General features: G+C 35.3%; 1 protein-coding gene across 5 annotated transcripts in view; it reads right to left on the reverse strand.

Annotated features, from left to right (window-relative positions):
* Anks1b (ankyrin repeat and sterile alpha motif domain containing 1B) overlaps nt 1-25,212 on the reverse strand; it is a 905,411-nt gene that overhangs the window by 604,928 nt on the left and 275,271 nt on the right. For all 5 annotated transcript variants that reach the window (XM_090328468.1, XM_090328467.1, XM_090328466.1 and 2 more), the window contains exon 11: nt 5,794-5,930. In XM_090328468.1, the coding sequence (XP_090184594.1) occupies nt 5,794-5,930 (137 nt within the window). The remainder of the gene's footprint in view (nt 1-5,793; nt 5,931-25,212) is intronic.

Here is a 25,212-nt window from a genome sequence, read left to right on the forward strand (position 1 = left end):
TTCAGGTCATCTATTGTTCAACAATATCTGTCTTTATATTAATAAAAACCAAGACATATGAAAGGGTATCAATGTATGGGAATTAATGCACCATCTATCTGGCAAATATCATGTAAACCTTCTATTAATTACAATAAAAATATATGAAAAAAAAGAATTTATATATCTAAAGTGGAATAACCAAGTGTTATTGAAGTAATGCAAAGTGAGACTAACATTCAAAACAAAAGAATGCAACTTCTGTATCACTGAAAAGGAAGGGGGAAATGATTACCAATAGATACTGACTTGAAAAAAATCAACATCCCTTTATGTTAAACACTCTCAACAAATTAGGAGTAGGAATCAGACAACAAACAAACCAAACCAAATGGCTTATTTTATAGTTAATATTAAAATACTGGATGTTTTCCTCCAAAAGGAGAAAAAGAAGAAAGGATTTTCAGGCTTACCATTTCACCATTCTATTTCACTGCAGTCACAGCAGTAAGACAAAGAAATCATAGGCATAAAGATGAGACAAGAAACCAACTATCATCCTCAGATGAAATGAGAAAACTAGGGAAATTATGACTATAGAATATCTCATTTACTGCTAGTAGTGATTATACAACTCAGCTAGGCATAGCCAGGGTTCAATCCTCACTGCTACAAGAGAAGAGAAAGAGAAAAACAAATGCTAAGTGTGGTATTGCATACCTAGCTAATTGGGAGGGAGAGGTAGGAGGATCCTAGGTCAAGGCAGGCCAAGGCAAAGCAATTTGTTTTTCTCTACCTGAAACACAAATTGAAGAGCATAAAGAACTACAGCTATGTTTTAAGTACCTGATTACCTGTAGCAATTCTCTTTATCCATTCATCCACTGAGAAGGACTTAGCTTGATTCTTTGTCTTAGCTATTGTGAATAGTTCTGCAGTAAGCACATGTCTCTTCAGCACACTGATTTCTGTTCCTTTAGCTATATACCCAGGAGTAATGTCACTAGATCAGATGGTAATTCCATCAGATAGTAGTTGAAATTTAAGTTTTCCAGTTTTCCAGTGGCCATACTGATTTATATTCCCACTAATAATGTATAAGAGTTCCATTTTTCCTCTCTCTGTCAATACTTGTTAATTCCCATCTCTTCCATGATAGCCATTTTTAAAGGAATGAAATGATGTCTCTTGTGGTTTAAATTTGCATTTCCCTAATGATTAAGTGATGTCACACCAGACACAGATATATACAGAATAACCTCATTCATATGTGGAACCTAAATAGTAGATCCCATCAAGTACAGAAGAGAGAGTGAAATGATTTAGAGGGAGAGAAGGTCAGTCAAAGGATACATATTTATAGTTAGGAGGAATACATTGAAGAGATCTATTATGTTAGTGACAGTTATATTTGAAAAGTTTAATGGGACAGGGGATGGGGAGGGAGTTGTTACATGTTCTTACCATAAATATGGTAACTATGAGGTAATATGTTTATTAATTAACTGAATTTACTATCTCATGATATGTATATTCTTTTTAAACATCCTGCTGTCCATAGTAAATATGTTGAGTTTTACTTATCAATTTGAAAGAGGTGCTAAAAACTCCTATTTTGCAGAGAAACTTTGACTCCTTACCTGACCCATGAATTAACTAGGAACATGATAAAAGCTAGGTATTCCAGACTTCTCCATAGTATAACTGTTCTTTGTCCAGAGTCATTCTCTTCTCAGTCACTTCACAGCCATCTTGGAATGGAGCAATAGTCAGATGACCTGTCAAGTGTCAATAACTAACAAGCCCCCACCTAAGCAGTCCTGAAACAATGGATTGTTAAATCACCTGACACCACCTCTGCAAACCCTTCCTCCAACCTTCCTCCCTTCCCCTTTTTAACTAAGGCCAATATCTACATCTCCAAAGACAGCTGAAAAGCTACTAATGTACTATCTTTTTGTGTATGCCATGCAATAAATCTGACTTCTCTACACTTCACTATGTCTCTTTATTTAATATAGGGGTGAGTGGTTGGATCTGATATGTGGAACTTCTTGAGTTTGAGTGGGACCTAAAACTGGTTTCAAACTTAAAAACAAAAATCCAAATAGAATTATTTAGTAGAAAGAAGAGAATTCCATATGACAATAGACCTAATATTTATTTCAAAGATAATTTGTTCATTTTCAATTTTTTTCAAATGTAAAAATTTTATTTTCAAGTAAAAGTAAGTAAACCCAGCCAGTGGGTTCTTCTAAATAGAGAAAGTCAGTCTTGTAGATTTAGTATAATTGAAACAAGAGAAACTGAGAACATATAAATATTTCAGTTCCTATTAATTAAAAATAGAATGTTTCACAGTCTGGAGGATTTTAAAAACATGAAAGAATCTAATGAAACAAAGGTGAAAAGATCAAACAGGGATTCAGAACTAACAGCTGTGACTTAGCCAGTTAATAAACATTCCAGATAAAAACAAACCTGAAAAAGCACTGGAAAGTCTGCAGTCTTAAGTAATTAACACACTAATCAGAAACATATGCAATGCAAAATAAGTCCCATCTCATACTGAAAGCAAGAATTAATTCCTTGGTTATGATAGCTATTCTCCATTTACAGGTTGAATTAAGAAAAACTAAGCTAAGAATAGTCCAACTTGTGCTACTTAAGCTGTATCAACTTTCAATGAGTAAGATGTAAGTCCAGGCTTCATAAGCAAATCATCAGCAAATGCTCAGGTAAGAAAATATAAAACCATACATTTTGCTTTTATTTCTGAGGCTCATCACTTGTTCTTTTCTTCCTCTCATTTCTTTTCTCTCATTCCCATCTCCTTCCCTCTTTCCCTATTTCCTTTTCTTTCTATTCTTTTCTCTTTATCTTTTCCTTTCTCTCTTTCCCATTCTCCTCTCTCTCCCTCTCTCCCTTTCTCCCTCTCTCCCTTTCTCCCTCCCTCCCTCCCTCTCTCCTTCCTTCCTTCCTTCCTTCCTTCCTTCCTTCCTTCCTTCCTTCCTTCCTTCCTTCCTTCCTTTCCTTCCGTCCCTCCCTCCCTCCCTCCTTCCTTCCTTCCTTCCTTCCTTCCTTCCTTTCCTTCCGTCCCTCCCTCCCTCCTTCTTTCCTTCCTTCCTTCCTTCCTTCCTTCCTTCCTTCCTTCCTTCCTTCCTTCCTTCCTTCTTCTGTCCTTTCTTCAGAAAAACAACTACCCAACCACTTCAGTCATACCTCCAGCCCTTTCTGCTTTATTTTTCAGATTGTCTCTTTCCAGTAGCCCAGGCCAACAATATATTCAGAGTGACTACAACTCAAGCTTAACTAGTTATTTGAGGTAGCGTTTCCATAATTTGTTTTTGTAAATGGCCTTGGCCTTGAACTATGGTCTTCCCATTTCTGCCTCCTAGGTAGCTGAGATTATAGGCACTATTACCAGTTTCAAAAGTTAACTCATAAGTCCTTGAATACCCACAAGTGACTCTGATTCTGCACAGATGCAAGATGTGTCTCAGGTTCTGATCCCTCTAATTTGGACAGGACATAGAAAGATGCTAGGCAAAGTGGAAATCAAGGGTCATGCTTTTATTCATAAGCTTTCCTGTTCATAAACCCATCAGCCACAACAGTACAGTCTCCCCAGGCTCACATTCTGTCCGCCAGTGTATATTTAGTCCTTTGTCCTGTAGTGGGAGCTCATGGCATCCTTTCCTCCAGTAGCAACACAACATCCTGGGGCCAGAGTATAATCACTCTGACAGAATTATCATTTGGCCAAGATAGCCACACTGAAGCCACAGAGCCACATATGGGGTTACCTAACATAGCACACATGTCTATGCCTCAAGGTTATCTGCATCCATCCTTATCAAGTACAGGAACAACACCCTCTAAGATTATGGTGAGAGACTTGACTTACTTAATTTGCCCAAAATTCAACAAGATTCATAAACACTTCATATTTAGAAGATCAAACATGCTATGAAAGCATACACTTGTATATAAGCTAACTTAAAACTATCTTTCTTTGGGACAGTAGCTTGGAACACTTTTCATTCCTAATATACCTAATACTCATCAGAACACACCAGACACTTACTTATTCTACCCATTCATAAAACCTCTGTTTAGACCCTCTGGTCTCCCAATTCTTACCTAAAACCAAGTCTTCTATCCCTACTATTCTATCATAATTATGTCCACAAATATTCTACCTCTATCGCTCTACAATGAATGAGAAGCTCCATCTAACATGTCAGGAGTTATAAAGGGAAGATAGAACCAAGGCATACAGTAAAAAATGAAATTTCTGGCTTTAGTTGTTGTTTACCCTAACCTAAACTAAGATAATACCAAATATGCAGAGAAAGATTCATGGAATAATGTCTTATAGACATCTGCTTTTCCTTCACTGAGTGACTATTTACTATTACAGATTGCAAACAATATTTAGTGATGAATTTTCTTATCTTATATAGGATACTGTCTTTCCAAAAAAGTTTTAGAAGCTGAAAATAAGAAATTCATAACAATAATAGAAACACCCTCATAGAATAAGAGAACTAATGAGAACACACATGATTATTTAGCATCTAACTGAGATTTATTTCTTCAGTCAAATAGACCAAGATCAAATTTCTCTGAAAAGAAAGGGAATGTTAGAAAATACTTTATGCACATTGGGGTACTATAAAATTTATACTTATAAGTTCCATACTCATAAAGATATGTCAAGGTGTTCAACCTCTGAACAGAGCTGGAAAAGACAGCTGTTAAACTAAAGAGAAGAAGAAACTCAAAATCATTTTGACAGAACAGCCATTTTAGGGCAGCAACCTTATCTATAACAGTACATTATAAATTCCCTTGGAAATGTTTAGGGTTAGTGAAATAGTTTTCATGAAAGTGTTCTATAAACTATAGTGGACATGTGAAGTTGAAATACCATTTTACTGATAAGGCTAGGATTATAATAAAAGAATTCCAGATTAGTTAACAACCATTGCTCACTCAAACAATCTTAAAAGACAAATTGACCTACAGATTGAATGAAATGATATATTCATACTATATGTATCAGTATAGTAAATGGCATCGATGGAGAGCTAACCCTCTCCCTTACATGCTATGAAGCCCATTCAGAATGAGCTAGATTGAGACACCACCAATTCCATGTTCTGGGTCCATCTGTTGGCAAAATTTTAATGCAAACAGCTTTATAAATGCTATTTTCAATGAAATATCACAGAACAGCTTGTACCAATGATATTTCTAAAGCTTGCCTGCAAACCGCCTACTGGGAAATCCAACTGAAAGGAAGGGGGAAAGAAAGAAACCCGTACAGACAAGTGACAGAAGAACAAAGGATAAAGAGACTAGAGAAGACCTTTGGAGAAAAATAAGGAGCAATGCTAGATGTAATAGCAAACAGAGATTATTATTAAAAACCATGAGGAACAGAACACATAAAGAATGCTGGATGGTAGATAAATGAGCATAAATAATGCAACTTGGTCAAAAGAATAGAGACCAAAATGATAGAGCACATTAACAACTTAATAATGTTAGAGAAAAATGTGAAGTAGCCATTTTCAAACCTTCTCTTGTTTCTTCTTATAAATGCAAACTCATTTTTTCCAAGAGATAGTGCTTTCACTGTCTACTCTCAACTTGATGGGAAGCAAGCAGCCTTTCTTAGTTTCTGAGATTAATTTTAAAAATACATTGCATGTCATGTACTAATCTTGGTTGCAAAGTAAGTTATGAACCTTCATTGGTTTAAAAACAATACATTATTATATTGACAATATTATTATTGGCACTTACCTGCGGTCGAATAACTTTTACAATATTTTTGAGGGCAGTATCCGGGGATGGAGGTGAGCAGTCAGGTGTTGGGCCTGTTGAACTGTTTCTATGGCTACTAGTTCCTGGAGCAGTAATTGCTACCTCAGAGGCATTATCTGTGGATGAAAATAGAACTTGTCATGAACCAAATAACTTAGTTTACTTTTAAGACTTGAAATTACTTCCTGCAACAAAGTGATTTCAGTGAAAAATTGGTACCAGTTAGAAGATCATAATGAAGAACATGCTTAGTAGTCTATTTTAGAGATCATATTTATTCAATGCTTTGTTTTAAGATGATAAGTGTGATCCCCTGTAACATTGTTCTAAGGAGAAAGAGTAATATTATTTAGTTTATAATAAAAGATCATCCATCATATCTCTTCAGACTAGAACTACTATATAAGCAAGACTTAACTTTGTAAAGAGGAATATGAATTTACAATATGCTTACGCCAAAGCTTTCCTCATAATATTTCTAATGAGTATTGGTCTTTATTGAGTAGGAATTTCATAGCTCTCTGATTCCTAAAATGCTAATTACAAGCCCCTTCAAGTAACTTTTCTGAGAAATCTTTCAAATTTTAGGAAGCTTAATGCATAGATTGCATTTAATGATGTGAAAGTTAACTTACAATGTTGACAAACAAACTCACTAGGTAAGGATGAGAATATCACCAACACAGAAGCTCTTCAGTTTGAACAATTCCATTTATCCAGTATTTCTGTGTTTAGTTCTGATTCTGGGTCTTTATTTAGGAAGTATGCCGCAGGCCTAGAAGGTCCAAGGTTTCTCCCTCCCCTTCCTGTGATATTTTCACAGTATCTAGCGTTAAGTTGAGGTCTTTGATCCATTAGAGTTGATTCTGGTACAAGGTAATAATATGATTACCTAGTTTCAGTTTTCTGTACATGCATAGCCATTTCTGCCAGCAGAATTGTGGAAGAGGCTGTCTTTCTTCTAAGCTGTGTTTTGGGATCCCTTATCAAATATTAGGTGGTTATTTGTTTGTGGGCTTATTTCTGGGTTGTCTGTTTTGTTCCATTAGTCCTGAGGCCTATTTTTTATGGTTTCCCTCATTTGTGGTAACTAGACTGTGCCTATAAACCCACAAGTAAACACATTGAATGATTAAAATTAAAAAAAAATATATATATATATGCACACACACTGGGACCTAATAACTTCTGAAGGACTCTGGACATTCACACACAGAGGCCAAAGGAGGATATGCACAAGAGTGGTTGACAAAGGCTCGACCACTCTGTGCAGATGACCATATGAAATATTAGTGTATGAAATGAATTCCAAGAAAAGGAAATGAGACATTTTTAGTTGCAAAAATAAGAATATCATCATATATGGTTAAACTTAAATGAATAAAATCTCAAATAAATCTCCCTTACTATCTGACGATGGGCGTAATAAATGGTTTTAATTTTGTGGTATATAAATGAATTCTTGCCTCTATTCCCTTCATTCTTCTAACCCTCTCCCCTTGGCCCTATCCTCCTATCTTGCAAATATCCATTTCCTGGTACTTATTTTGTTACACTTTGACTTAGTCTTTCCAAAGAATTACACTATTGGAGCTTTCCATAGAGTCGATTATACTTCAGCTAATTTGATTTGTAATCCCATACATTCAATCCAGTGTGTTTACTTACAGATTTATAGGCATATTCTAGCTACCAAAAAATGAGAAAAACCATACAACCTGTGTTTTTCTGGGTCTGGCTTACTTGGTGTAATATAGGGTTTTTTTTCCCAAGTCTTTCCATTTGCTTACAAATGGGGAGGTAGGCATATTGGACAGGGAGTGTAATGACATTGAAGGGATCATACAGATCAAGATATATTGTATAGTTAAATAAACTGTTTTGTTAAGTAGAAAAAGAACAATTCAAAACATAACCTAAAATTAAGAAAAGAGAGAGAAGGGGTAAATTTGGAGGGATGGGTGAGAATGTTGAAGGAGGTGATAGTGATCAAGATGTACTATATTCATAAACTGCTTTGTTGAATGGCAACTTCCTTGTACAACTATTTAAAGACAATAAAAACATTCAAAACTTACTTTTATTAAAACATTATATGTTAACATTTTATTCTTAAATTTACATGAAAACAAAATAACACCACCAGAGGTACAGTTTTGGAATGTTTAAATACTTGAAAAAGGATAGTAAATGTTCTATAAATAACTTCTGCTAGCACATGGAAATGTATGTATTATTTTAACAATAATTTGGCAATTCTCTATAGCTTTTTTAGAAAAAAAATCTGTAAGAAGTTTACTTTGCTTTATGTTTTTAATTGGCTCCCAATAATTTTCTCCCTTAGGCAGCTAAAGAGAGGCAAATGAGACTGAAACTATGAATTCTTCATAAACCAGCAAGCTTCTCTATTCTATGACCCTGATCTATAATTCTAAGTCAAGCAGTACTTTATGAGGGCACCTCTTCTTCATAAAAATCAAGAGGATGAATACCCCTAAAACTGCCCACCACATAAAAATACAGTTCAATTTCTGGGAATCATGAAAAAAATTGAGTATGATACATTGAATTAAGTGAATAATTCATAAGATAAACCTTAAAGTGTCCAGGGCACATTTTTTCTAATGTTTAATAGACAATATGTATTCAACTTGATATATCAGAATAGATGAAGTAATCTTCTGAGTGGGCTGGAAATGTATAAATATTGAAATAGAACAAACACCAGTTGGTAAGACAATTGCTTCCTTCATTCTCTCATTCATTCAACCATATCTGAAAACACCTATGTGTGTGTGGTGGGCGGAGGAGGGTAGCTATTTATCTTTATGTTATAAAGATAAATGTAAAAGAATCTTTCATTAAGGAATGCATGGAGGGAAAAATAAAGTGGTAGAGCACAAAAGATTTTTAGGGTAGTGTAACTATCTGTATGGCACTATTTTGGTGGATAAATGTTATTATTATTTGTCCAACCCAAAGAATGTATAATATTATGAATAAACCTTGGAAGTGACACTTGGCTCAAGGGGTAAAGTGATAGTCTTGAACTTAAGAACTGGACAGTGCCCAGGCCCAGAGTTCAAGCCCCATGGCCGACAAAAAAAGAATAAATCTTAATGTAAACAATGTGTTTTGGATAAAAATGAATTATTAGTATTTGTAATAAAAGTACTAGTGTGCTAAGGGACATTGGCAGTGAACAATGATGCAGGGAGTATACAGAATAATGTTCAGTCAAATGGACAAGTACTCTATGGGTCAGTTACATTGACATTATAAAGTTAATCAGCACAGGAATAATTCACTACAAGTGTTTTTCCATTAGGTTGTTAAAAATGCTAAATTCCATATACACTGTAAGTCTAAAGATCACAAATGATGACTTAAAATAATTTAATATATAGTACAAGACAGTGATAACCAAGTGGTAAATTATGTAGACAAGCCTATATCTTTTATCTTCTATATCCATGACCTGTACTATTACACTGACAATTTGATTATGTACTACCTTACACTGTTTAGGATCTTTTCTAAACTAGGTTATATTTTGGCAGAAACTCAGATTTCTTTTTATCTTTCAGTAGCTCAATGCAATCTTTTAAAAATAAAATGGATAAAGCAAAATATAGTTCAACAGAAGCATGACAAATACCCTGAACAATACAGAGAATGGTGGTGTGGCTTTTATAAGTCCATTTTTTTTTCTTTAAAAAAATCAAAAGAAGAATATTCTAGAGATCTAGAAGACATATAAGAGTCTTAAGATGCTCATTTATTACTAAAACATTTGAGATTTTATCATTTAACCAGTTACCCAGAGAGCTTTACAACATGATAGCCTATGTCCATGTCAGTTTTATATGCTCAATCTGCAGTTACCAAACACTGGTGATAAGAAAAATGAAATACATAAAAACTGCTTAGAGAAAACTGCTAACTAAACTTGTAATTCCTAATTGAAATGAGATTGATCTTCTTTTTTTAAAACAGAATCACTTTTTACTGTAAAAACCTCCATCACTTCTCTTTTAGATATTAAGTTACAAGACTATGAAAACATACCAAGACTATTTGCATCTGCCTTCTTGTTTGTGGTACTAGGATTTGAACTCTGATCTTTTTTTCATATATTTTTATTGTAATTAATAGAAGGATTACATTATATTCACCAGATAGAAGGTGCATTATTTCACAAACATTGATGCCCTTTCTCATGTTTGGTCCCCATTTCCCTCCCCCCTGAAATGAGATTCATCTTCTAGTTATATATCCTTAATACACATTAGATTATGTATTATGTCAATTTCTGTGACAACCTTAGGAAAATGTATCTTATCAAACATTTGGAGGAAAGATATGGTATTATTTATGTTTATAAAATGATTAATGCACAATGGTACAATCTCATATTTATATTGCCACTCACTAATATGGATTGAACAGTTAAAGGATAACACATATAACACAAATAAAGCTGGAATTCTTTCTGGCTGAGGATACAGGGAAGGCAACATGAAAGAAATTGTCATTTTTATCTGTGGAAGATAAAAAGTTGATTTCTAGAAGCAGTGGGCAAATAAGTAGTTCCTAGAGACTAAGTAAAGAGATACAGGGTAAGATTGGATAGGAAGAATAACTTACAATATTTCTTAGTATGATAAAGTAACTAGAGTTGATAATTAGTTATATGTTTCAAAAAAGCCAGCAGATAGACATTTGAATATTCTGTTCTCAAAATAAGAAATGATAAATGTTTGAGACAATGGACGTATCAGTTACTTTGGTTTGATCAATGCACACTGTATTCACATACTAAAAATAATGCACCATAAAAACACACAATTGTGAAATGCTTATTTTTAAAAAGTTTCTGACAGAACAGCAAAATATAGACAAAGAAACAGATGGAAAGAGAATTCCAGAGACAAGATAAGCAAAAAGTAGATAGATAGGAAAGAGGCAGGTATTCGGGGGGAAAGGAGGTTTGATTAGAATGCAACATTGATGAAAGAACTACTGAGAAAAGGAGACAGCCTATACAAAGATTTTGTGTTGAAATTGAACAGAATTAAGCTGAAAATCTGTTTATTTAACCTTAATTTCCCTCATTTGTAAAAATGTCTTTATTTCTCATGTGTGTGTTCATACACATGTGTGCACATGAAAGGGACATTGGTTCATAAGTAAGTGTTCATTAAATTAGCTAGTGTTACTACTGTATAATATGAACATAATTGTACACATACATATAGAGCTTATTGTAGAAGTATTACAGTTTGAACACAGCACTTCATGACAAGCTGGCTGGTACATTACCAATTGATCCACATTTCTAGCCCTTTTTACTCATTATTTTTCTGAATAAAGTTTCACATTTATGCCTCTGTTGGCCTAGACTGTGATCTTCCTATTTTTGCCCCACATATAACTGGGATGAAAAGTATGTGATAAAGATTTCAACGGTTTCATTGGTTGAGATCAGGTCTCACTAACTTTTTTTCCCAGAATGCCTAGAACTATAATTCCCTATACCTTTGGCCCTTGAGTAGCTAGAGTTACAGGTGTGAGCAAACAATCCTGGTTTATTATAATAAATCTTGAATAATCATCAAGCATAAGTATTTCAATTCCTAGTCTACAATTCATACAGCATAATTTTATTGGTCTTAAGACAGAGGTTGACAAAGTTTTCATGGAAAAATTTTAGGCTTTGCAATCTTTGTTTTAACTATTCAACATTGCTGAGGAAGCACAAAAGTAGCCAGGGACAATATGTAAGCACACGAGTGTGGCTGTATTCCATGACAATTTTAACTATGACAACAAATGGACAAGATTTACTTGTAGGCCATAGAATGTAGATAGTTGTCTAAAATATTTTTCACAGAAACAGTTTCTCTCTTATTCAGAAACCTAATACCACTATACATTTCCATCTCCATATTCCTATAACTTGAAAATTTTTCTCACTGTGTAAATTAAAAACTAATGCTGACTTGCTTTAAATGTAGAAGTGATGAGATGTCACTTCTTGGAAATGGTTATAAAAAGATAGGTTCCTAGAATGGCCTATAGACACATGAAGAAATGCTCAACATCTCTGGCCACAAAAGAAATGCAAATCAAAACAACTCTAAGATTCCACCTCACTCCAGTTAGAATGGCCAGGATCAAGACATCTAATAACAACAGATGCTGGAGGGCATGTGGCCAGGAGGGATCACTACTACACTGTTGGTGGGAGTGCAAACTCATTCAACCACTATGGAAAGCAGTATGGCAGTTCCTCAAAATACTAAACATAGAACTCCCCTATGACCCAGCAATTCTCCACTACTTGGCATTTACCCAATTGTCCAGAAACAAGGACATACTAAAGCCAGTAGCACAACGATGTTCATTGCAGCACTATTTATCATAGCAAAGATATGGAACCAACCCAGATGCCCCTCAGTTGATGAGTAGATCAACAAGATGAGATATTTATACACAATGAGATTCTATGCTGCTGTCAGAAAGAGTGACATTGCCCCATTTGTAAGGAAATGGAATGACTTAGAAAACAATCATATTAAGTGAAGTAAGCCAGACTCAAAGGAACATAGGCCTAATAGTCTCCCTCATTGTCATAATCAGTAGAAACCTTGGGCTCTCCTAGCAGAGACTTACAATAAAACAAAATCTAGATTCATAAGGCCATATAGAATGACGCTAAATGTAAGGACCTCCAGGATATAGAAATAAAAGCCATATAATGAGTGATTATTGTCCTTAATGTACTGTTATCTCTCATCTCTTTCTCTGTCCCTTGGTTATCTCATAGTGTTACAGCATTTCACCTGGTTATCTGATATATTTTATATATGCATATTTGGTTATTTGAAGTCAGATAGGGAAGGGAGGAAAACAAGATGAGGGGCTGGGTGGGGGGGAGGGAAATGGGGACCAAGACATGAGAAAGGGTATCAATGTATGTGAAGTAATGCACTTTCTATCTGGCGAATATAATGTCACCCTTCTATTAACTACAATAAAAATATATGAAAAAAGATAGGCTTCTGTCAAGAGGTTATATTCTTATTCTATCTCCTTCTCCCTGAATTCTAGCACTGAGAAAAGCAAGTAGTGGTATTGTGAACAGCTTTATGGAAAGGCCCTAATGGCAAGGAGAACTGAGTTAATAGCCCACTAGTCAGTCTGTTCCTATCTGTAGGAATAAAATGGTATCAACATCTACATTGATCAGTTTTCAAGGGAAACCTTCAGCTGAATCAGGCCTGGAAATTACTATAGTTCTGTTGTTCCCCGAATGTACTCTCATGTTAGAACCTGGGCTAAGGATACTTAGTTCAGTCCTTCCACCATTCCTGATTCAGTGAAAGAATAGATATTTCTTGTTTGGGGCCATTTTGTTTTTAGTAATTTGCTAGGCAACAATAGATAACTGTCATGATAAATGTTTGGCCAATATAGCATGACCACTAGGCTTGCTGTTTGGGATGCAAACTAGGCTTGTTTGGAAGATGTCAATTATGCAGTGGAAAATGTAAAAAAGCAAATATAAATTACCCTTTGTCTTGATTTGGAGAGGAGAAAGAGAAGCACAGAAATAGTGGGACAAAGAGTGAATCAAGTCAACAGTGATACTCACTAGTCACTATGTTGGAACTGAATTATACAACTTGGCAGGGAGTGATATCTGGAGGGGAAAAACTGGGAGAAAATGAGGCAGAAGTGATGCTATTCAAATAGAAATGTACTCATTGCCTGACAGGTAACTGTAACTCCTCTGTGCATCACCTTTACAATTTTTTTTCATTAAAAAAAATTTTGCTAGTCCTGGGCTTGAGCTCAGGGCCTGAGCACTGTCCTTGGACTTTCTCAAGGCTACAGTTCTACCACTTGCCTCTACAATTTTTTAAATAAAATAAAATAAAATTTCAAAATTTATATTTTCCATATTAGGCACCATGAGAACAAAAAAGCATGAGTCACTAACTGAATAAAGGGATCAGAAGATAGAATTAGGCTATGAGTAGGAAGAGGAAGTAAATAAGAAAACATAACCATAGTCTTAAAGAACGAGTGCCATAAAGCACTCAGGAGGAAAATCTTTTCCAAGTAAAAAAAAGAAGAATATGAAATGGTACCAAAGCATGAAAGTACTATATGGCTTTTGAGAATGGTAAATAGTCCAGCCTGACCAAACTACAGAGGATGTGTGGAAAGGTGAATGGAAATAATATTACTAAGTTTGGGTATTAAGAGAAGAACAAGAAAGGTATACGTAAAGAAGGGAAAACAGAATTCACTTTGTGAAAGGTTGGAATTTTTTTATTTAGAAAAAAAGGTCAGTCACATTGTATGTCTAATACTGTTTCCCTTTAGACTTTGATCAAATACTGCTGTCATCTTTAAAAAGAACAAGCTACAAGCCTATTATCACGTTAAAATTCTCTACATGGAAGAAGCCACATCTGCATGCTCCAAGGTGGAATAAGTTACCAGTAACTTCAACCTGATATTCAATATTTGATTAACTTCCATCTGTAAAGACATTTGTTCTTATTTATGCCTGAGACACTTTTCTACTGAGCCAATAACCCTAGAGTTGAGATATATTATTGTACAAATATATATAAGACCTCACTTTATCCATGAGCCCAATGACCAGACTGGTTGAGAATATGCCTACTTTCCCAGTTACTCCATTTTCCTATTCTTCCACCCAGGGCAGGGAGAAAGTAATCTGAATTTAAAATTCATTAGAATTATGCTGTATTAATAGAAGAAAGGTTTAAATGCTATATAGATTCTATACTCAGAAGAATCTTAAGGATTTAGGGGAAGAATTCAAGAAGTCCCTGATAATACAATTGTACTATCTTCCTCCAAGGTAGTGCCAGGAATGAGAAATTTTTGAGCTAATCAGCAAGAATAAACTAGAATCCCAGAGAAAGTCACAGAAAATGAAAGAATAAGGGAGACCACAATAGATAACTTCTTTTGAAAACTGACTGATGGACTAAACAATAAGCAAATAATGAATGAAAGTAAAAGGTATTTTTTAAAAAAGTAAAATATTTGAGCATTTTTTATTCTATTGGTTTGTTGATACTTTAATGCTTAACTCAGTTTTGTTCTCCAGGATCTTTGGGCTTTACTTAATTTCATTTGGTGTCCCATGTTTCCCCTGTTGGACTTGCCAACAAATTATTTTCTCTGGTTTTACTCTCATTGTTCCCTTTTACTCATTTTCCTGTATTCTTCTCCTTTTTCTAAAATGATAGATACCCAATCTGACCAGGCTACATTCTAATACTAACCTTCTAGGTCAGAATACCTACTAGGTAGGCACTGTCTCCCCTTAAGGGAAATTAAAAATGGACTTGGTAAAAACCTACACAAAAGTGTTAAAGACGTTGGAGATTAAATGATCAATCTTCTATATCATTGAAATCGATTCAAGTATTTTTCTACACTCATGGAAAATGAAATTAATAAAATCAGATTGTTATAGTATGTGCTGACTTATACATACCATTTATAAACTACTTACTCCATTACATAGTCTTCAAAATATTAGTATATATCTATCAAGCTTGCCAACATCCTGGGAAACTTTGTATTCCTCAGAGATAGGCACCTAGAACCAAGAAGGTTTTGGTGTCTACTCATGAGATCTTCGTCTTAACTCTATTCAGATTTCCATGTCTAAAGCTTGGAATTTCACCATAAATAGCCACTGATTTAAACAGACATTTAAATCTGTAAGAACTCATTCCATAAGTATAATATGTAATTGTTTCCACTCTTTCAACCCCTCACTATACTACACCTACTGTTCCACTGCACTGAGACCTCTATTCTTTTGTGTATCTAATTTCCTCCAGTCTATTAGCTTCTTCCTGTTTATTTATTCTTAGACACAGAGCTCATCTTTCGTCAACTAGTTTAACTATGTTTGTTTTTGCTATTTTCCCATCTACAATGAGCCAAACGTTATTCCTATTTGCAGTTGACACGTAATACACTAACACAGATTAAACTGCAGATTTGAAAGATGTATTCCCCTTGGTCTTTGAAGTGTTGCTAGCAGACTGTCTTTAGCTGTCAGTTTTCTTTTGGAATTGCCTCAACTGAAGAGAACGACTGCCCTGAGATTATGCTCCAATCCAAGAGCAGCCAGCTTTCAATGTCTAGACAAAATAGGAGTACGGGGTCCTGTCCTTCACCAAGTTGGAATGACTCTGCAGTGCCATCCTAGTTTCAGATTTCCCTGGGGAGTCTATGGATGGCTATATTGAGACTGCATCACATCCTAACCTCAATTTCTACCCTTTTCTACTTCTCTTCAACAAGTACTACTTGCAGGTACTCACTTACATGGCAGCCCTGATTTCAAGTTCAGCTTCATGTTAAATCCATACTGGATTAAATCCAATCCAATTATTCTCAATGGTGCTTTTGCACCTAGTAACTAGGTACTAGTTACTAAACAAGTAAAAATAAGTCCTACAAGATAAAGTAACAATTTGTATGGTCTCAAAGATCACTGGAAGAAAAAAATTTCAATAGAAAATTAGATCAAAATTTATCAACATCCATTTCACAAAAGTATACATCTCTTACTCTAATTCCTCTTCAATCTTTTATATGAATAAATGAATTTCATATAATCTTTTGATTTTTCCATTGACTTAACTAAATTAATTAATTCACAGTTAAATATTCAAATATTCAAACACAACATGCGATTGCATAATCCACTTTATTCCTGCGTAAGGTCCCCATCTTCTTATCTACCACCCTGTCATTTCTCTATTCTTTTTTTTTTTTTTTTTTGGCCAGTCCTGGGCTTGGGCTCAGGGCCTGAGCACTGTCCCTGGATTTTCTCAAGGCTAGGGCTCTACCACTTGAGCCACAGCACCACTTCTGGCTTTTTGCCACGTATTTGGCACCGAGGAATCGAACCCGGGTCTTCGTGCATGCTAGACAAGCACTCTACCACTAGGCCAAACTCCCGGCCCCATGTCTCTATTTTTATAAGGCTTTTCCCTCTCCATGGTCTCTCTATTCTCTACACTTCTTTTACTTTTATTTTTGGTCTTGACTATCCTTCCTGCTTTAATTTGCCTTAGATCAAGAATTATCTTTTCAAGGAAGAGTCTATTAGCCCAATTAGTATGAGGTTGAGCGAAAGAAGACAGTGGTAAGGAGTGAAGATACAAATCAGGAACCCTTCTGATTGGACCTCTTAGCATTCTGTGCAGCTATTAAACTTATTGTAATCTGCTCAACGTCCCTGCTATACCAAACTCTGAGTTCTGTCAACATACAGTGTGTCTATGATATCTTAATATCACCACCACACAGTTCAATTGGATTCACTTTAGTAAGAGTATTATAGGAAAAAAATCCTACTGTGTTTCTTTACTATCTATACTTACAGAGTATCGATAAGAACAAAATTACAAATATTAAAAATTTATAAAACTTTTCCTTTTTATTTTTTGGTCCAAGGTCAGGACTCAAACTCAGTACCTGACTCTTTCACTAACCAGCTAGTACCTTTCCAAGTGAGCCAGGCCACCAACCATGAAGTGGTTGATAATGTTGTTTCTTTTTGTCCAAATAAAGCAAATTTAAATTTAAGTGTGTTTATTCATGCCTATTGTACTTATATTCTACTGATTTCATTTGAAAATATTATTTGTGGAAAGTTTTCTGCATAAGACAGAATAGTGAGCTAATTTCCAAAATTGGAAATAAGTATTCACAAAGATACAAACTACGTGTAACCTTATTCTCATTATGGTATGCAAAATCAGTCATGGGGATAATAGGTATTGGGCATCATATAATCTACAAACTTTTGTTCATTTCTCATGACTGCTTTCAGGAGGCATAAAGACAGTGTCAAAGGTAGTGGTGACTATTTCCTTTCTTTCTATGGTAGAGAAGGGGCGAAATAGTTCATGTCATGATTTATTTTGTGATGGGTCTGGTTTTCCCTTAAAAAATATTACACTTGGGATGGAGAATTTGGCCTAGTGGTAGAGTGCTTGCCTAGCATGCACAAAGACCTGGGTTCGATTCCTCGATACCACATACATAGAAAAAGCCAGAAGTGATGCTGAGGCTCAAGTGGTAGAGCTCTAGCCTTGAGAAAATCCAGGACAGGGCTCAGGCCCTGAGCTCAAGTCCAGGACTGGCAAAAAAAATATTACACTTAAATCAAAAGAAAATTTAATTTCAAGGCAAACTTTAACCTTTTGTGAAAGAACTTTTTCGATTCCTTCACTATCAAGCAAAATTCCTAATTGGGAAAACCACTAATTTCCCTACTTTTTTTACATGCCACTGCAGTACATGAATTACATACTAACAAGTATGTGCATACAAGTGCATGTTTAACACAGCTCTGTGTTTATTATATCAATTAAAATGTGCCAAATACTTATAGAAATTGTCATTTGGATTTTGCTTACAATGTCTGTAGATTCTAGAAAAACTGGGTGAAAACTATATATGATATAAGGAGTTTTGAACAAAATATATATTAGCCATCTTTATTTCAGTTATCTGGTATTTTGATACAAATTTGACCTTAAGTAATTAGTTTCACTATATTATCATATTAAAATATATTCACTTTGATATTTCAATCAAGTTATGTGAATAATCATGATGGCAATAATCATATATTCTTCATAATTATATTTACTATAAATGAGACGCTATGTTTTAAATTTATACACTTTACTATCTTATGTGCACTTGTAGCTCATGCTTTCTTCCACTTAGTATTATTTTCCAACACAGATTGCAACCAAATGCTTTCATTCTAACTGATATACAACATTCCATTTTACTAAAATTTTCTCTTTCTATTACTAATAGACATTTTGATTTTCCTCATTTTTCATTCTTATAAATATTGTTACAATGAATATCTTTCAGTCTCAGAGTTTTGTTTCAAAGAGTTATACCTAGTGGTAGAAGCAGAATGACCTTATTAGTAGAAAATGTATGATTTAAAGGTTAAAAACTGGTGAGTTAGAAAGGCAAAGTCAAAGTTCAACAAAATAAACACCAGGAAACACATACTTGAAAGGGGTCGGGGGAAGTCAAGGGGAGCAGAGGAGAGTAGAAACAGGGGAAAGTGCAGTGAAAATGCAATGTATGCCTTACACAATTAAGAAAACTGAGAAGGATTGGGTGAGGAGGGATGGGCTAGGACGTGGAAAGGGGTGACTGATAAGGTGCAATGTACTCATAAATTTCTTTGTTAAATGCAGCTCCTTTGTGCAACTATCTAAAGATAATCATTAACTGTGAGTGATTTTCTGCTACAGACTACTTACTATTTTACACTGTAATAGTTGCTGCTCTCATGTATCCTTTATGATAATTAATATTGCCAGAACTTTTGTGTACTTGTCATGAATGGATATAAACTTGTACCTCACTATGGTTTTAATTTAAATTTGTCCATTTCCTGTGTTAAGAATTTTTACTGATCATACAAAATTCATCTTCAGATAATTGCCTTTGCCATTTATTTAGTTTATTTTGTCTTTATAACAAGATTTTTATTTTATAGTACTAATCTATTACCTACATGCATTACAAACATGTATTTGAATCTGTAGTTTTTAAAACATTGTATGCTGAAAATAAGTTTTGATTTTGATGTGATTTTTACACAGCTTTTGCTTACCAATGTATCTATCTTATTTAAAAAAATCTTCTCTGTAAGATGATTAGATAAATTCTTTCCTTCAGCTTGTTAAATGAAATAATTATTTTGGGTTAAAGATGTTTCTGGTGACTGAACTACCCTTGGAATAGTGAGGATAAATCCTTAGTCATTTATTTTAAAATATTTAAATAAATTTATTATCTACTATTTATTTTGTTATTTTTATTGTAATTAATAGAGGGGTTACAGTTATATCTGCCAGATAGGTGCATTGCTGCACACACTGATACCCCTTCTCATGTTTTGGTCCCCATTTCCCTCCCCCCACCCCCTCCCCTCATCTTGTTTTCCCCCCTTCCCTTTCTTATTTCAAATAAACAAATAAACATATATACACTATACCAGATAACAAGGTAAGATACTGTAACAATATGAGACTAACCAAGGGACAACAAAAGAGATGAGAAATAACATAGGACATTAAGAACAACAATCACACATTATATAGCTCTTGTTTCCATATCCTGGAGGTCCTTTCATTTAGCCTCACCCTATATAGCCTTATGTATCTAGGTTTTGAGCTACTGTAATCCTCTGCTAGGAGAGTCCAAGGTTTGTATTAATTATTACAAATGAAGGAAACAATTTAAATAAATTTAATATTTACTTTTTAATATTTTAAATAAAATTTTGAATCAATGTGGTAATTTTTTTTTAGGATTTGTGTATCTGTTTTTGCACTGCATATTAGCCCATTGTCTCTTTTGGTCAAGTTTTACATCCAAGATATATAACTACAAAACTGAGTAGATTACTTCTTGGTATTCACTAAGATTTGTTATCAAGTCTATTATCCATATATATTTAGTTATAATTGGTAAATTTTCCAGAAATTTCTAGATTTTACTGAAACCTTAAAATACTTGAATAAAATCATTCATTTATCATCAGATGGCTTTTATGGCTATTATATCTTCTGAGTTCTTAGTTACAGCCTGACTTTTTTCTTTATGGTATTTATTTGTACTTTTTTCTTGACTATCCTTATTAGGAGTATATTTATAGTATGAACCTTATAAAATATAGATTAATAGCTATTGTGATTTTCTTTTAATCCTTGAGTTATTTTGAAATGTACTCTTTTTAGTTCCTAAAATTATGGAAATGGTTCTGGAAAGACAGAAATACAATTGTATCTTTTTTATTGCAACCTATCTGCCTATCAGAAAAATTGTGTTTGGGAATAAGAACAAGAAAATTGTTACTCCTGTCTTTCCTTCATGATGGGTTTAAGTCTTAGAATTAAGGAAGAAATACATGTAGGTGAGGCTCAGAATGGCACAGAAAGTGATACCAAAAGGACCTGTTGGCATTGGAAGAAGAATACCTCTGTCCCTATGATTTCAAGAACAGGGCTTACTAAAATTGTCAGTCAGTAGATACTTTATTTCCCATTTTCCAGAGTGCCATCCTTTTTTGTTTGTTTGTTTTGCAAGTCCTGGCTTTGAACTCAGGGCCTGAGCATTGTCCTTGGGCTATCTCAAGGCTAGAACTCTACCACTAGAGCCACAGCACCACTTATGACTGTTTCCAAGGAACCAACCCGAGTTTTTGTGGATGCTAGGCAAGCACTATACTAGTATGCCAAATTCCTGGCCCCAAGGCTGGCATTCTTTTTTTTTTGGAAAGATTTTATTAACATCATATTTCAAATGTCATGTTTAACAAAAAAGTATTCAAGAATGGATCTCTATATGCAATCATTGGTAAATAAATTCTAAATCATAATTAAAATTAAGATGAGGGTTTGTATGTCATAGATACATATCAATCTATATAATATAACATTATGTCCATAAAGTATATATCCCATCATAGATTTTTATGTCTATGTAGCTATGTTTACATATCCAAGACCATGTCTATAACTTTGGGTACCCGAATATTGAACCATTGCTCTTGTACTGTTTGGATCTAATATCCACATATTAAGAATACCACACACCTTTTGTTCCTTTGATCTTGACTTATCTCATTCAATGATTTGCTCTAGTTTAATCTCCTTCACAGCGAATGCCATTATTTTATCTTGTCTGTTCACTATGCAGAATTCCATTGTATATGTATATATATATATATATATATATCACATTTTTTTATCCATTCATCTGCAGTAGGGCATCTGGACTGTTTCCATTGCTTGGCTATTGTGAATAGTGCAGAGATGAACATGGCTGAGCAGGTGTCCCTATCATATCCTGGGTTATGATGCCCAGGGTAGATGCCCAGGAGTGGTATGGCAGGATTGTAGGAAAGGACTATTTTTAGTTTTTTAAGAAACATCCAAACTGCCTTCCAGAGTGGTTGTACTAGTTTACATTCCCTCCAGAAGTGCAGTAGGGTTCCTCTTTCTTCACAATCCCACCAGCATTTGCCATTGTCAGAATATTGACCATTCTAATTGGGGTTAGGTGGTATCTTCGGGTTTTTTGCATTTCCTTTATGTTCATGGATGATGAGCATTTTCTCATTTGTTTTTCTGCCATTTTAATGTCCTTTTTTTCATTTTAATGCCTTCTTTTGATAAATCTCTCTTTAGTTCCCTTGCCCATTTAGTGATTGGTTTGTTGGGTTTGGGGGGAGGGGATTAGTCTCTTGAGTTCCCTGTAGATATTGGATATTAAGCATTTGTCTGATGTATTATTAGTAAATATATTTTCCCAGTTGGTTGGCTGTCTTTCTACTTTAGTAGCTATGAAAGGCTAGCATTCTTTAAGGCACTGAAGCAATTAAATTTGAGCCATAAGAAGTAGATGGCAAAAAGTTTACTACTAACAAAACAAAAAGCACCTAAGAATAACTAGAGAAAAAAACAATTGGAATGAATCTCAAGTGAACTAGAGCAGCTGGTAAAAACAGATAAGAATTTTAAAACAAATAATAACACAAGGCATTAAATATATAGAAGCATAGTACATAAAGACAACTGTAGGACACAGGGAAATGTATAAAAATTTCAGATAATTGGAAGGTAAGGATGATTTATTATTGAAAACCAAATTAATGCCATAGACTAGGAAATGAAAAAATTATCTCAAAATACAGAGAGAGCTCCAACAGACCTATTATTTAAAGAATAGAAACTCCAGGAAAAAAGTAACATGAGAAATAGTAATTATTAAAATGTACAATTAAAAATCCCATCAGTGAATAAGATCCTTAGTTGCGTGTCAAAACCTCAGGCAGGATTAATTTTAAAAGATTAATGAATACATGGTAATATTCTAGTAATAACCTCTGACTGCCTTACAAGCTTCAAGATGTAAATAAAACATTATTTATAGGGGACAAAGTTGGTTGCACTATACTTTTCATGTGTAGCACAGATAATGGAAGACATTGCATTATCATTTGGAAAACATATTTGTAAAAGAATACTATACAAAACAGGGACCGCTAGATAGGTAAGATGTAAAGAATAAGAACAATGATACTAAAACTATACCTGTAGTTGTAACCATCTATCATATAAGATAATGGCTATGGTTAAAAATAAGGATTTTGCATAAAGAATCAAAATGGATGAGTTATGCACAATGCATATTCTATCATAATTTTGAAATTTATGTCAATAAACATAAGAAAGAAGGAAGAGAGCATTCATTTATTTCTGAGAAAGAATTGAAAACAAAAAAATTAAAATTATAGAAGTCCAATTTATAGAATGTTAGAAGCCACAAGTTGTGGCCTTCAAATCTCATCTTCTTTTATTGTATAATAGTTTAATTCCTAATTTTTATAGAACTCTTGCGTTAGCATTATCATTATGGAGTGTACTATGGAAGTTCCTCAAATTTCTTTTTCTTTTTTGTTGGTCATGGGGCTTGAACTCTGGGCCTGGGTACTATTCCTGAGCTCTTCAACACAAGGCTAGTGCTCTACCACTTTGAGCAACAGCACCACTTTTGGTTTTTAGTTGTTAATTGGAGATAAGAGTCTCCGTGGCCCATCCTCAATTCTCAGCCTCCTGAGTAGCTAGGAATATAGGTGTGAGCCACTGTACCAGGCTAAAATCAGATACTTGTGAACTTATTTTTTTAATTAATTTTTTTGCCAGTCCTGGGGCTTCAACTCAGGGCCTGGGCACTGTCCTTGGGGTTCTCAATGCTAGAGCTTTAAAACTTGAGCCATAGCACCACTTCCTGCTTTTTTCTGTGTATGTGGTATGGAGGAATCGAACCCAGGTCTTCATACATGCTAGGCAAGCAGTAGGCATACCACTAGGCCACACTGCCAATCCCTTCCTCAAAAAATTTAAAACAAAGGAAGCAAGATGGTGCTGAAACAATAGGGACCCAGCATAGCTCTCTCCCACAAAAAGAGAGAATCAGGGAATCCCATAAGCCAACTATCTTAAGAAACCCACAACTACAAATTCAAGAAGCAATGGAGAAGTATACAAAGCAGAAAAGAAATCCAGATAAAGCTTATATCCAACGTTCTCAAAGAATCCGAAATGCAAGGACTACTCCCCACCCTTAGGAAGCCCAGAACTCCAGGAAGCAGTGGAATCCAGGCAGAAACCCCACACAGATGGGGCACGGGCAGCACAGACAGCACAGACAGCAGAGGAGACCAGAGGGGAAGTGAAGGACCCCCCCCCCCAACACTGCGGAGCAGCTCAGAGGCAAACCTCAATGAGTAAGTAGTTCAGTGGGTTCCCCCAAACCCATCGGGAAAGCAGAGCTGGTGGCAAGCTATACAGAACTTAACCCAGACCCGTCCCACCCTGCCCAAGAAAGACTGGCAAGGGCAGGGGGGCAAGGAATTCAGAATCCTGGCCCTTTCCCCAAAGCCCCCTCCCCCAGGCCATTGACTGCAGACTGACAGGTGGGTGGGTGGGCTGGCAGACGGGCACTACGACCTGAGAGGCTAAAAATTGTAACCACCATTTTGTAGTCACTAACTAACTGCTAATTCTGATGCTGTAACCCAGCCTAATTGCTGAGGCCCTGTGTTGTGCTGTGACCCTTCACTTACTTTCTGCACTAATATCAGGAAATGCCTAGTGCGAAGCAACTCCAGGAACCACAGATGGCGACTAATACGTCAATATCTATAATACCAGAACAGCCCCTCCTGGAGTCTGGTAATCACTATGTAGACCAGAAACTCTGAAGTTTAGCCCGCACTGCCTTGAGTCACACGAGTGGTGTCACCCAACCATTTCAAAGTACATCAACTCTCGAACCTCACCAATAATTTGTTTCTGATCCTTTTCTGCTTGGTAGCATGGAAATCACACTATAGAATTGTTTTATGAATTTCCCGTGTTGTATGATGATTTGTTACAAGGTACTATGATGTGTGCTTAGCCCCTGTTTCCCCCCAAAAAACGTATAAAAGATGCTGTACCACTGAGCTCAGGGCCTCTCAGTGTCACCAGTTGCGGTGTGTACGTGGGAGACCCAAGCTGGAGCTTGCGATCAAGACTCCCTTGCTTTTACATTGGTGACGGTCTCTGTCATTTGGGACAAGGCTTCCAGAACTCAAGCTTAACGAGACCCAGCACCCCAACAAAAGGTGTAGAGGTGTCCCTGATCCCACCTGCCCATCAGCCTCCTCTCCCAGGCCACTGAAACTAGAGACTGAGGGGTGGTAAGACCCTGTCTTCCAACAGCGGGTGT

Source organism: Megascapheus bottae, chromosome 2 (assembly GCF_031878675.1).
Source record: "Megascapheus bottae isolate mThoBot1 chromosome 2, mThoBot2.hap1, whole genome shotgun sequence".
NCBI classification, from domain to species: Eukaryota; Metazoa; Chordata; class Mammalia; order Rodentia; family Geomyidae; genus Megascapheus; species Megascapheus bottae.